We start from the raw sequence: 15,058 nt of genomic DNA, 5'->3' as shown, positions 1-15,058 counted from the left end.
AGCTGGGCCTTGATGACATCAACAACTACTTGACTTCACCGTGAGAAACTAAAGAGAACTACAATGCTCGTGGATGTTCTCATTCGTGTAGTTAATTTCATTTTCAGAGCATTGACTCGATCAAAACTGGACTGCTCTGTTTGTCTTAGAAGACGTTTTGCCTCTCATCCGAGTAGCCTTCATCAGTTCAACTTAGGCTGGTGCAATCCTAACCAAGCCTTGTTTTATGAACAGAGTCAGTCTTTTTAATTGTGGAAACAAATTGCATATGTCTTATTTAAAAAATACAACTAAAATGTAGTCTGGAAGTTAATTTACGCTTGTTTAGCTGCATCATAATCTGGCGCTGTTGTCTTTTTGGTGTCAAAAGTCCACGAGACAAAACTTCAAATGTTGAAAAATCAAGAAAGCAAAGAACATTCCCACTGAACCAGCTGGAATCAGAGGAGGTTTTTTTTCTCACTGCTTCTTCTGCCCAGTCCGTCTACAGGGACAATGTAGTTTTCATCAAAAGTAGCTGCACCTCAGATATTCTTCATTTCCGCAAGAGCGCCACCGCGTCAAGTCTGCTTTTATGTCCGCTCACAAAATGTCCACGTTCTCCTGAGATAACCCACTTTTCATGTCGCCAGGCGTCCCCCTGGGTTCCTATCTAGGTCCACCGCAGATTTGCTAATTATCAGTGTTTATGTTTCTGAGACGACACCACTCAAGGCTCTTGGCGTAAACTTATAGAGGTCACCTGTGATGGGTTGTGACTTGACCATATCAGGTGGATAAAGGATGTTCTAATGCAAAGAATCCCTGTGAGCCGCCTCTGAACTCCTGCTCAACTAACGAAGGCTGCAACTGACAGTAAAAATGACACACACACTTACCCTGTTATCTTTTGGATTGAGCGTGCCATTGGAAAGAATATGCAGCACATTAGGAACACCTACTCCTTTCTATTTTTTTCCCTTTTTTTTAATACCCGCAGCACACTAATGATGTGATCCAGGTAGAATTCATTATCCTCCTGTGAACTCTTATCAAATCTGTGCCAGCGGAAAGGGAGGCGACCATTTGAAGAGGAGATAAAAATGGATTTTTCCGAGTACGGAATTTCACAAGGATGTTGCAGACGGTTTCGACATCCCCGCTGTAGATGTTCTAGCCTCCGGTTCTTCATCACGAAAACAATTAGCACCAAGTCGCCGCAAGTTCCTCCCTCCCTCCCTCCCCGCTCATCAGTGAATAATTCATAAATAAGTTTTGATATTACAAGATTTCAGTAATTTTTTTTCAGGAATATTAAGAGAATTTTATATTTTAGGAATTATATAATATATATATATATATATATATATATATATATATATATATATATAGTATGTGTATATTTTTTGAGAAACAAAATTCCTAATATTACAAGACAAAATCAGAATTGTTTTTTTTTTCAAGGAAAAAAAAAAACACCTATGTGATTTGTTCTTAGGAGTTCAAACTGTTTAGGTTATTTTTGGGGCGAGTGCAGAGGTGCAGAATTTCACAAAGATCTTGCCGATGGTTTCAACATCCCCGCTGTAGATGTTCTAGCCTCCGGTTGCTCATCAGGAAAACAATTACCGCCAAAACGTCTCACTCGCTCCGTTGGCGCATAATTCATAGACAATTCAATGGTTAAGCTTCCACTCTTAACATGCACAAAGAAGAAGAACTGTGACAGAAGATTTCAAACAGTTTGTAGTTTTGTTGAAATTATATCTATTGTTATTACGGTTTTCAGCACAGTGTGTGTGCGTGGCTCTTGTGGAGAAAGATTGATACAGTGTAGCCATCTTGCCATCCAGGTGTCTCTGACTTCAGACCTTAAGTAGCAGATAGAGCTCCACTACTATCTGGAGCCTCATGTGGGCATGGCTAGCACCTGGATGAAAGTGCTAGAGTTACCAAAAAGCCCTTTAGCTTATTTTTTTAGAAGTAAAAACTTGTAATATTATGAAATTGGGCATCTTTTTGGAAGTATTTTAATTTATTTCTTTTAAGTCAATATTAATTATTAACTCATTCACTGCCATTGACGGATTTACTTGTCTTTTCACAGTCCAGCCATTCAATCCCAATAATTTATTGATATTTTTTTTAAAGATTTTCCAAACGTTAGGGTAAAAGAGGGTCTGAAAATGTCTGGCAGTGAATGTGTTAAAAATTGAAAATGTTATTTAAATAGAAAGGTTATATTGTTCTTTTTTTTTGTGTGTGTGTAATATGACAATTCGGTACGATTTATTTTTTTAAGTCTTAAAACCACAACATTGAAGTCAGGTTTAATTTCAAAGGGACAAACTTTTAATATAACACGATTAGGCAAATTTCTTTATCACAATATGACAATTAAATCAGATTTTTGGGGAGGAAGAAAAGTAGCATTACAAGAATAGCGATATTTCTTTGAGAGAGTAATTGTAAATTTCCACATTGTGGAAATAAATATATAAATAAAGGTTAAAAATGTAAAAGCAGAAACAAAACTGTAATATTAGAATTAAATAATGTTTTAATTGTGAAGAAACAATTCATATTTATTAGAAAAAAAAGTTGTGGTATTATGAGATTTCATCAATGGAGTGCAGGGAAAATGGCTAACTTTCCTGAAGTCCAGGTGTCGGACAGACCTCCTCTGGTGTGGAAGTTCTTCAGTTGTCATTCAGCCAACTTGAACTGATGAGTTAGAGTCAATATTTTCAGCTCTCAATTTAGATTGAAATCATATTCCTATATTTGCACTTGGGTAAAAATAGCTCTAATCTGTTTGTGTACGTACAGTAGTAGCCATTGAATTTGGCCTCCATCCGCATGACAGACTCGAAATGGGGGCCAGCAGGTAGGCAGCGAATGCAAACGATGTTGGCGAGTTGGCGTGGCGTCATCGCAGCTCGTGTGTACATACCGTCTGCGTGCCTGCGTATATGTCTTTATTTATGAACGGCTATTTTTGTAACGCAGCCGCAAATAGTAGCAACGGGGCCCAAAAGCAGCCCCAGTTTCCCTCTTCGGTTCCGGCCTCATGCTGCCTTCTCATTCATTCATGACTTTGCACCAACACTGCACGCGTTCTTCGCCTTTGGAACTTAGGAATGTTCTCCTGACCACAACCGCCAACAGCTTTTTCTAAATACATGCTTGGCTGGAGGCGCCGTTTATTTAGACATAGGCTGGACTAATACTTTTTCCACATACATTTGACATTTTTACCATGTCCCATCATGTTTTTTTTTTTTTTAATTGAATATTTTTTGTTTTTCCAAGATAAAAAGCGCATCAGAATTCAGTTTTATTTTTAGCAAAAATATTGAGGTCGAAGTAACCTTTTGAGAAAGTCGTATTATAAGACTAAAGTAATTTTTTTTTATTTTAGAAGAAATTTGTAATTTCAACTGAACAAGAATTAAGTTGTATAGCTCCAGTATAAAAAAATGTTTTCAGATAAAAAAACAAAACTTTATTTTTCAGTAAAAGGTCTTTTACAAGACTTAAATTTTTAAAGAAAATATAACCCTCATTATGGTAATATTCCTCAAAATATAATTTGAAAAATGATAAAAAGATTATTTTTAATCACAAAATAATTTGTATTTTTTGGGATTTAAATAATGTTTTTCTCTGTAAGGAGAACTCTTTATTTATGAAATCAGTTTTACTAACTGCATTTGTCATATTTCTATACACGATAAAAACAGAAGAACAAAAAAAAACATACTTTTAATACGTCTTTCCAAGAAAATAAATACCAGCTGGAGACATTTAAAGAGCCAATAAGACAGAAGAAGGAAAAAAAGACAAACCAAAGATATGCCATATTTTACCAGAATAAAGTTGTATTTTCAACTAATTGCAATCGATCAAGATTCAAGCCATATTTTGAATGAAGAATGATGAAACTGAATTCTTCAAATGATACTTTTCAGGATTTTTATTTTTTAAATTTTTTTTTTATTGTTTGATTCAAGATGGAAACAGAACAAAAAAAAATGAACGGTACACTTTATGATTCAAAATTGTTTCTTTCCAGGAACAATAACAGACTGACCAGATAAAAACCAGAAGAATTAAAAAACACACACACACACACACAATAGCCTGCACGGCCGCTGTCATCTCTGCGTTGGCCGGCGTGCCAGGCGGCCCTGACCGGGCAGCCGGTTGCCGTGGGCGACCGTCCGATCAGTGATGTGGCGGTGATGCCTCTAATGAAGCTGACACAGCACAGCCTCCCTGGTCGCCGGGCCGCCGAGGGCTTCCTGCTCTACATGTAACAACACCCCCCACCCCCTACCCACTACCACGCCCCCCCACCCTCCAGCTCGACTTGTTTCATGTGCGGCTGATTTGATGGCTGCCTCATTTATTCTCTTGTTTATCGGCTGGGACGAAGCAAAGACGGTGTTTGTAGTGGCTAAAGTGGGTCACGGTCTGCAAACCGAGCCCCCCCCCCCCATCCCTGCCTATGTGATGAACACCCATGTGTTGTTTTCCAGGAGCCGGCCAGCTGAGGTGAAGGCGAGGGCACAGTGTGGATGAGCCGCCCTGGGAATGAGGACCATGATCTGAAGGCTCGCTCGTCCTCTGTTCTTTCTCCGTCGTCTTCATTGAATACGCGGCTCCCACGTCCGGCAGAAAGTGTTTAAACGTACGAGCAGGAAGTGGTAGAAAATTCAGCCGTCACCTGAACACCCCCCGCTCCCCACCTCCGCCGCAACGACATCAACATGGGGAGGAAAAAGATTCAGATTCAGAGGATCACCGATGAGCGCAACAGACAGGTTAGCGCTATTTGGACAGTTGAACCTTCTCAGGTGGTCTTACTGGGCTACTCCCTTTTGCACATGGTTGTTAAAATTGAACCCAGGGCTGAAACGATACCTCAAAATAATTAGATGACAGAAAAGTTTGGCAACCACATGTTCGACTAATTCATTTTTTTTTCTCAATATTTTTAATTTCTATTTCTTTCTATATTTATTTTTTGCCCCATCCCCCATTTGAGCCAACCCCCATTTTTTTCCCCAATGATATTTGGAGTTAAGTTTTGTTTTGTTTTTTCAACGCATGTATAATGGCCATCAGTTACACAAATGTCTGCTAGTCGCGGGCAAGCCTGGTCCCCAGGACCGGAGTGGTCCATCTGGAGCCCCGTGAAAATTCCCAGTGGGCTACCAGGAGGCACCGTTGGGCCGCAAAGATCCCTTGATACTTTGCCATATTTTTATATTAACTACATTTTGAAAGATTACATTTACAATTGATTTAAATGCAAATTTGAAAGGACACCGTCCTTAGAAAAGATATTTTGATGGGCCATCAACCGCAGAATGCAAAATTGTATCAGCTGTTGGTGACAATTGATCACTCTGATTGGCTGTTCGCTAGTACGTGATGAGATACAGTACATCAAAGCAAAATGGGCTGGTAGATAAAATGTCACTATCTAATAAATTAAGCTCAGCAAAATATTACTTTTTACTTCGACTTGATCCTGCTTGTATTATGAGTGTGTTGACCAACGTTCTGGATTATGTGTGCATTTTATATCATGGAACCCCCACCGCGGATGGTATGATAAACAATGTAGTTACAGAGAGTTTTATGAGCATGAGAGTGTGCCATTGCGAACTGAAGTGAGCTGGTGTGAGCCATTAAACTTCAGGGCTGAAAATCAGTTCCACTCCTGCACTGCCAGTCGAGTCCCAGTCCCTGCCAGTTTTGTGGGTCTACTCATGATGGACCTACTTACCAAATTTCATGTCACTAAGTACGAATCATTTTTGCAGCTGAATTTTCTAAACCATTTGCGTGATGCCACCTAGCCACTTTTTGGGAAAGCCCTCAAAATAAGGATTTATTAGGCCTTGGAATGATAACAAAGACGGACCAAAGCAATTCCAAAAAGGCTAAATAATAGGAATAGAATATAAATTTCCCACAGGAGTGTGCATTGTTGTGGCATCCCGTGTAGCTTGAACAACACTTCAGTGTTCTCTCAGCAGTATCAGCACAACACGACATCAAAGCGCGATTTTTAGGAGGCTCATATTACACGGTAGACCGTCATGGGGTTTCTCCCAACTAGTGGAAATAAAGAGAGAGAATGTATTCTACAACAACAAAATTGTCCTTAGAGCGTGGTTACATCAGTCGCACATTGTCATCCAGGATGAAAGGCTAAATGATCCATCGAAAACGAGTCGCCTGCTAAATGGGCTTCGCTCTATTGAGCACATTGAGTAATGGATTTGACATGGCCACCTCCAGCAGCCCACAGTCGGGGACCAACAAGACGGCGGCGGAGGAGAAGAAGAAAGTAAATAAAATAAAAAGGCAGGCCGCCGGCTTTTTGGGGGAAAATTATCCTCCGCTTTTTATTTCTTCCTCATCAATCTCAGCAGGTTGTATTTCCATAAAGGCGCGCAAATGACGCCCGCAGGCCACCAAGGATTCTGGTTCAGATGCAATTGGAGCTATTTGCGGTCTGGTTAATGGATCCAGAGCTCATACCAGGTGTCCAGCGGTTAGTCGATAGTTTGACGAACTCACCGGATTGATTGATTGATCCTGGGTGAGTCAGAGGATTGCAAAAATCCAGGAATAAATTGAAGGTTGCTTCCTTTAAATAGAAAATTTAAATATAGTTGGGGAAAAATACATTGCATCATTATCTAAGAAAACACAGTGTAGTCCCGAATTATAATTTGATATAAAAATATAATTTGATTTCAAAAAAAAAAACAACAACAAAAAAAACTGTAAAAAATCTGTACATTGAACCTTGGCAGGGATCATTTTTCACTTTGTGAAGAAGTAAATTGTTGCAATTTACAATGGATATTGTGCCGCTCCTTCTGGTGTACTCACCTCGGCCACCTAGGGACAGTATAATACAGATTTATACAGATAAATATCTCAGTAATCCACAGTAATATTACTTTGTGCTTGTTCATTGGTGAGGACAAAGAGTATATGTCTACGTCGTAGACATTTTTTTGCTGTTAGCGGTAAGGCTGGTGTAGAAATAGGAGTACAGAACATCCAGAGAGATTGTTGTGAAACCATACTGATACCAAACCGATAGAGTATGGATACCGCTAGTACTTATGATACATAAAAATGTAAATGAACACAATGACAGATAATTGTGAACAAAGACCTTTCTGTCTTTCTGACGCGCATGATGATTCTCTAATGTGCCAAAGATCTGCATTGTAGCACCAACTAGTATCGTCATCCTTCATGAGTACCCGATACCTTGAAATAAGGCCTAATCAAGACATTCTCTAAAAGGACACCCGTCTATCTGCTGGTGTCGGTTAAAAAAAAAAAATCTTGTTTTGAAGCTTAATGAAGAGTGATGCCGATGAAAAAAAAAAATCAAATTGATGTCGGAGAACATGAGCGCCCGTCACCCTCCCACATGTTGATTGGGGAGATGTTTCCATCAGCTCCACAAAACAAACAGCCAGTGCGAGTGTGGGCCTGGCTGGAAGCGTGACAGTATCTCCGATTGCACATTTCTTCTTCTTCTTCTTTCTCTTCTCCTTTCAAGCATTACTCACACTGTGAAGCATTGCTGGGTTTTAGTTTTTTTTTTTTTTTTTCAGCCACTATTGACATTTTGGAAAGACAAATGCTTTAAAGCAGTGCACTGGCCACATGCAATTTCCTTACTTTGCAAACCTGACATCTTTTGGTACAAAGTCTCTGACCCCAACAAAATTGACTTGGAATTTTTTGCGACATTTTGGTTTGCAGCAGCCAATTACTGGTAATTTTGGCCATTCCAGGGCATCCATACAAATGTTCCCGAGAAATTTTGTCAGATTACTGTCAAATTTCAAGTACGGTATGTATACGGACAGATGGACAACCCTAAATTGTGAAATGTTTTCATAGGCGGTTAAGTTTGAGGACTCTCACTAGTGCATTGTTGAATTCTTTTTGAACATAAAGCCCCCAAAGCCTGTTTTCATTTAGCAACATGAAATTTGGGAGACGGGTCTAACATGAGTAGTCCCACAAAAAAGTCTCAAGATGCCATACCCAAAAGCGTCCTTGTCATATTATCCATTTCCTGTGGGCCCTCAAAAAACAGCTTGTCCTAAAAATTGTATCTCACTCCTATCAATTTGAAATCGACAAATGGTTTGATGCTAATATGTGAATGTTGGTCATTGTGGTCATTATGGTCATTGCATGCACATCACAAATAACAATCACCAAAGTTATTTAGGAAGTTTGTGTCCCCCCCCCAAAAAAAAATCAGGAAGCTTTACAAAAACAAAACACAAAATGACTCAGCCCATTCAATTCATCATTTCATCCACGCCAGTTGCTATGGAGTCTGTGAGCGTGTTGTTGGTGTTCGCGAGTTAACAAACGTTGGCGAGCCGTTGGCTACGGGAAAACGACGAGTGTCTGCGGCGACGCTCAGTGGTGGTTTTCCTCATCCATCTGCCATGCGAGCAGAACCCTGCCAAGACACGTGCATGCGCACACACATGAAAAAAAAAACACTCCATCCTCTTTGCTTTCTTCCGTTGCCATTGGTTACCTGATCTTCACCTTACGTCCAACTAGTTTGTCCTGGATCGAACCTGAGAGAAGCAAAGTACCCTACTTAGCTAAAATAAAAGGAAAGGGGAGAGAGATAGATGGATAGATAGTTGGGTGGACGGATGACCTGCTTTGCTTTGCATCTGTGTTGCATGAAGTTCTCCAAGTTCTGGTGCATATTATGAACCAGCTATTCCAGCCTAGGAACACTGGGCCATATGCTATCGTTCTACCATAAATATAATAGAAATATTAAATTTTCATGAGCACTGTTTCTCTGAACTGATTTATGTCCGTTTTGGATGAAGTCCACTAACTTGTGGCGTCCGTCAGCTGTTTTTCCGCTCTCCAAACGACCTTCCTCTCTGTGCGATTATAGCAAATGATTGCATTTTATGATGGCAAGGAGGCGAGTAAAGACAGAGACGAGAGGATAAGATAAAGGAATCGAGGACAGAAGCAACTCGGTGTGAGGTCCTTCTTTCTCGTTCGTCCTTCTCCTCTGTCATCCTTCCATCCCTGCGCTGCTCTGACATGTTGCAGCATCTGTCATGCCTCCTTCCCACTCCTCCTCCTCCTCCCCTTTCGCCCTCGTTCTCTCGTCGCTTCCTGCTGCCACAAATCAAATTATATCGGGGTCGTATCCACGGGCAACCACTTCCCCCTCTGCGTCGCCGCCCCCCCCCTCACCCTCACCCAACCCGTTTCCCACCTCATCACACGGTGCCGCGATCATCTCACCCACCTCCACTTTCCTCCACTCCCCCCAGCTCTCATCTTTATCTCTATGCCCATCTACATATCACACACACAAACACACTGACATGTTGACGTGCTCATTTCCTCAAGAGTCATCTTAACTTAACCTCACCTGAAACTCATCCGAAAGTAAATTTGTGCATGCATGTGTGCGCACACACACAAACACCCCTTTTGATGAACAATATTGAGAATGGACAGAATAGCAATCATGACAGCTGATTCGTCCAAAACTGATTTTAATGCTGTAATGACCATATACACTTCAATGGTCCTCATCTGGAAAAACATTTACCCCAAGTTGTTTACCTAATTTAACACAGAAGTGTAGCAGTTCTCAGGAACAATGCTAATACCAACTAAATGTGAGTCCCGTAGTTTTAATGTTATTCGACAAAATAACAGAATAGCAAAAGTTCAACACAGATGTGAAACAATTCGGTGAAATAGTGCTAAAACAACTAAATATTAGTTTATTATTTTAACCTCTAATGATCTGCACAGTCCAATGGTTATGCTTAAAAATCTTAAAACTGGAGCCAGTTTTTTTCCCGCCCAAGTATCATGTGACTCAGTAATGTTGCGAGGTCTGTCTCAGTTGTGAATGGAAAGCAAGTGTTTTAAATTTGGTGTTTTTGAAAAAAAATATTTTTGCTTTACATATAGATTGTATGTCACACAAAATGTTGACGCTTAGGCTCCAATTTCAACATTTTCACATCAGGATGTAGGATGATGTTGTTGCAAAGCATTTGGATATTAGTGGCTGTTAAATTCATTCGAGGCCACAGTAAACACTTTTATATAAGCTGTACACTGACTACTTTACATACGGACAAAGTGACATTTCTTTAGTGAAGAGATTTTTTTAATGTAATTTACAAAAAATAAATGTGAGTGGTGCAGTCACTTTGGTTAGATACAGTAAGCCAATCAAATTGCAAATTGTTAAGTGACACCGAAACAAGTAACTAAAATCTGTGCCGTTATTTGAACAGGTAATTATCGGATCATGTATGAGAACTGGTTCAAAAGAATGGCACCGGATTTTGGTCCCCACCTCTAGTCATTATAGAACAGAGCTTCTGTTTCTGGATGAGAAAGAGGCTTAAAACGGAGCCTTGCGGGACCCCACAACCGATTAGAATACTTGGTGTGAAAACCAGCGGAACTGCAGAAATCATTCATTTTTTGCTGTTTTGTCCAAATATGCATTCTTCTGTTGATTGACTGAAATATTTTTCAACCAAACCGGCACCCCACCCCACACTCGCATATATCACCCACAGTCAAGTTCTGAGCACTCTCACAAATGTGTGTGTGTGTGTGTGTGCTATGAGCACAAGTGTGAGAAAGAGATGTTAGAGAAAGAGGGCGGGCATGGAAAAGAGCATGGCAGAGTGTGAAAGTGACTAGGATAGTCAACGTGACAGCAGACGAGAAGCATGTTTGGCCAGCCGGTCCTCAAGTCTGTTGCCTAAAAACAGCCTCCCTTTAATGCAATCTGATGCAATGAATGGCGTAATGGAAACAGCAGAAGTGTGATTAAAAGTGTTGAAATTGTACTTCCCGTTAAATCGAGAGTAAACAAGACCTGTCAGGTTGATCTGCAATCCTGACTGAGCGCATGTAGATAAAGCTTACAGCCTGTCAATCAGTCGCTTTGGCCCACATTTGTAATATTGAGTCCTGAGTCCTGGGTGGCCTGTCATACGGGGTTTCTAGAGTTGCCGCTGCTGTACCGATAGCCAACATTTAACATTTGGTAGCAGTCGTGTGAGTGATTGGCCCAAATTCTCTCTGTATCGCCACTAGAATTTCTGGAAAATTCTGCCCCTGAAACCGGGTAAACTTCGCAACATTTCATGGAAATGTCTATCATGATTAGAACCCCCCCAAAAAATATTCCAGAAGCCATGCCTGAAAAGAAAGATATTGGCTGGTTTTCATTCAAAGCAGACAATTTAGGGTCACTTTTGCCCATTTTTCCACTTGTTCTTCAAAGCAAACTTGTCTTCCAGATTTTTTTTTTACCAGACTTGAAGCATGTATAGTAGATAGCTGGACCACGATAGATTATGAAGCATTTCGATCTTGGTAGCGCCTTGCAGAATGTTTTGAAAATGCAGCCCCTGAAGCCATCTTCACTTAGGAACATGAAATTTGTCCAGAATATCTATCATGGGCAGAAGCGCAAAAATTCTCAGAAGCCATCCCAACTAAGACATAAAAAGATGTCTACTTTAACTTAAAATGGAGGGCGGGGGGGGGACCCAGATAAATCTATGCTTTCTCAACTGTCAAACTCTTTAATTTTTGAAAATTCAGCCCCCAAAGCTGGTTGAACTTAACATAATGAAATCTAGTAGGCGAGTTGATCATGAATCGACCCACAAAAAAGTCTCAAGAAGTCAAGGTTGAAAACATATTGGAAGTCTGCCATTTTGGTTTAAACTGTCTGAATATCTTGTGTAGATGAACTATAAAGCTCAGCGCACCTCTCAACTTGCATCATGTAATCCTTCCGCCGTACAGGTGACCTTCACCAAGAGAAAGTTTGGCCTGATGAAGAAGGCATACGAACTGAGCGTGCTGTGCGACTGCGAGATCGCCCTCATCATCTTCAACCACTCGAACAAGCTCTTCCAGTACGCCAGCACCGACATGGACAAGGTGCTGCTCAAGTACACCGAGTACAACGAGCCGCACGAGAGCCGAACCAACGCCGATATTATCGAGGTAATGTGTCGAGACGTTTGATTTTTTTGGGGAATATCACAGTCTTGTCAAATAGACCTTTGAAACTGAAAAAAAAATATTTGTGGCTCTTTGATGAACGAAGGAAATGTAATTGTCATTACACATGCACAAGGTTTGGATATGAGTATCACTTCTCTTACGGCCTCTGGCATGTCTACACAATCACAATCCTTTTTTGGCAGCTTAATGCTTTTTGTTTGGCTTTTTCACAAGGTTTTGTGGTTCAGAAGGCCGTAACTTTGACTTCTTCTACAGAAGAGATTTTAACTTCCTTTAAGACACAATGTTGCAGGTTTTTTCGTTGCTGTTTGATCATTATGTGACTAATGGCATAATTGCTTTTATTGTCCTGTTTCTACGTCATGGGCAATTATGGTTCAGATGCAGTCAAACCAGCTAAGGAAAAGCTGACTTTCATTTTTTCTTTTGTGTGTGTTGGAAATTAAAGGAAAAAGACGTGTCGTCTGGGAAGATGTTCACGTGTATCTGTGAGGATTTTATTTTTTATTTGTATGTTTTTCTTTGGAATGAAATGGTAGAAAAATGTTATGATTATATGGCAATGTAACTGTCACGATTGTCGGTTTTCCAAGTAGATCAGGGAGGAAAAAAAAATACTCCTAACACACCTCACACCTGCGGGATCATCTTCAGAGACATCCCATAATTAGGACCTTTGCAGACTTTGATCAGCAAGGGATGGACAATGCTCAATTTCCACCCGATTGTCGGTTTGTCTGTACGGTGTTTTAGCAAAAGTGTGAGCCAAAATGTTCAGCTACGAGCGAGATTCACATATGCTGCCGCCTGAATGCAATGAAAAGAATGGAGCCATGGATTTGGATTTAGATTCACGCATCTTTATTTATCCAAGGTAATGTGAAGCACTCCCACGTGGGCAATTATAGCCGCAGTCGTTGATGCACTCTCGGCCACTTATTGAGCAGGACAAACTGACCAAACACACAGATATAACATGAAAACACTTGTAAGGAGCTGCTGTTGGCTACAACTCACTCCCAGACGCTCGCACAAGCCTAGAATAGTCACGTTTTTCAGCAAGAAGGACAGGTTCACAACAAAATTGAAGTGAATTTGCCGATAGCGAGCCACGAATAAGCAGGGCATTGCTGAAGTCAATATATATATATATATTTTTATATAGCACTTAATCACAAAAGAGTCTCGAATGGCTTCACCGGCACACAGTGCACATAACTCAACAACGAAGGCAACGAAAATCTTGAAAGTTCTCCTCAGGACCTGTCCCGGACAGTCGATGCAGAAATCCTCCACAGCAACAGCCTGCAGAGAGGAGGGGCTTGGAAGTGGAGAAGCAGCAATAAAACAGGCCAACCCCCTGATGTCAGAGAGTGAGGCGGGGCAAAAAATGTTGCATATGACATGTACTGTACCCAATCAGAGATGTACGGTTGTCCAAAAATGTCTCAATTGGGGACAACTAAGGTGTCTACTCCAACATCTTATTGATCCGTTAATTGATTTGATAGATGGTTAATTAGGTCAGTGAGTGAAATCTGGATTCACTTTTTTTCCTTATTCTATCTACCTCTTTTCCATCTTTCTGTCTCAGAGTGTCAGCAGTAAAGCTTTCTGTAGCTGCAGCTGCAGATGGCTCTTAAATGTGTGTGTGTGTGGGTGTGTGTGTGCGTGTGTGTGTGTGTGTGTGTGTCGCAGGGCGTTGGGCAGCTCCGGGCCACATCAGCTCAAGCTCCACTGGTCCTGTTTGTGTGCATATATGTGTGTGTGTGTGTTTGTTTTTTCCAGTGTGCGTATGTGTCGCCCTGTCTCTTTCTTCCCCTTTATGCTTGTGTTCATTTGTGCGTGTGTGCGGGTTGTGTGTGTGTTTTGCACGCTCCTCGTGGCCCCAGAGAGCGTCTCATACAATATTCAAGCCTGGTGTGCGTCTCGCTTGTGTGTTTGTGTGCATCCTTTACACGGGAGCATCCCTCCCCAGTGTTAAGCTATGCTACGTTACGCTATGCCGCCGCAACCCCCCACCTCACACGCGCACACTCACGCGGGCGCACACACCCGCACACACACCAGCGATGCGTTCAGTGACTTTGTCCTCGGTTGTCCCTCTCCAGATGCCCACCTCCTCGTTAAGCGGGTGTTAGTCGTCTGGCCGCGGTCGGTTAATCCTCAGTTAGTACTCCTGTCCTGTCCTCACGTGACGCCTCTTTGAAATGTCACTCTGCGTTGTTTTACGGAGAATCGGAGGTTCCGGGGATGCTGCTCAACTGGATTTGGAAACTAGTTCTGCCCCGTCTGACATCCTGGAAATTGTAATTAAGACTTCATTATTTATACAGTGACATGTAAAAAAACAGTGAGATCAATCATTTATTCTTTTTTCTGTGCAAACAATACAAGACAGCAACATATGTGGAACTAACTATATAGAGACTAACAATACACGACAGATAAGGCAAGAATGCAAAATGTTTCATAAAAAGAAAGACTTAGGATACAATTGCGTCATTGTAAAGTTTTTTTTTAATCAGTAAATAAATGTGAGAAGTGATGACATTTTAACCATTAGTAACGGAATCACTTTAACCTGACCCATCTATACATTAAAAAAAACAAACAATTGAATCCAACAATTGATTGCCGCCAACGAGTATAATCGTCAAGTACATTTTTCAACGGGTAGCTGTGGAAGAGGAGCTCACCCTGCTAATCTGTGAAATTCAAGTTTCTTCATATCTGAAATGATGAACAGACGCCAGTAGATGGCATCATTGCATTACTTTTTATTTGTGGTCAGCATAGTGTTTAAGTTGAAGATGAAGATTAGGGGCTGAATGCCAGCTTGTTATATTGATTATGAGGGAGTGAAATGAGCCGACACGTTGGAAGTCCGACAAGTTTGGGCACGTGACACTCGACCAGAAAATGTACTGTGTCTGTATGGTATAAACAG

General features: G+C 41.0%; 1 protein-coding gene across 5 annotated transcripts in view; it reads left to right on the top strand.

The window, feature by feature from the left end:
* Window positions 1-15,058, top strand: part of mef2d (myocyte enhancer factor 2d) — a 79,550-nt gene that overhangs the window by 34,900 nt on the left and 29,592 nt on the right. For all 5 annotated transcript variants that reach the window (XM_086037795.1, XM_086037791.1, XM_086037790.1 and 2 more), the window contains exons 2-3: window positions 4,521-4,805; window positions 11,884-12,087. In XM_086037795.1, the coding sequence (XP_085893921.1) occupies window positions 4,752-4,805; window positions 11,884-12,087 (258 nt within the window). In that variant the 5' untranslated portion in view covers window positions 4,521-4,751. The remainder of the gene's footprint in view (window positions 1-4,520; window positions 4,806-11,883; window positions 12,088-15,058) is intronic.

The sequence above is a fragment of the Filicampus tigris genome, chromosome 8 (assembly GCF_054856515.1).
Source record: "Filicampus tigris isolate MCC_2025a chromosome 8, RoL_Ftig_1.0, whole genome shotgun sequence".
Lineage (NCBI taxonomy): Eukaryota > Metazoa > Chordata > Actinopteri > Syngnathiformes > Syngnathidae > Filicampus > Filicampus tigris.
Note: the sequence above shows the minus strand (reverse complement) of the source record. Positions and strands in the feature narration are given on the sequence as shown.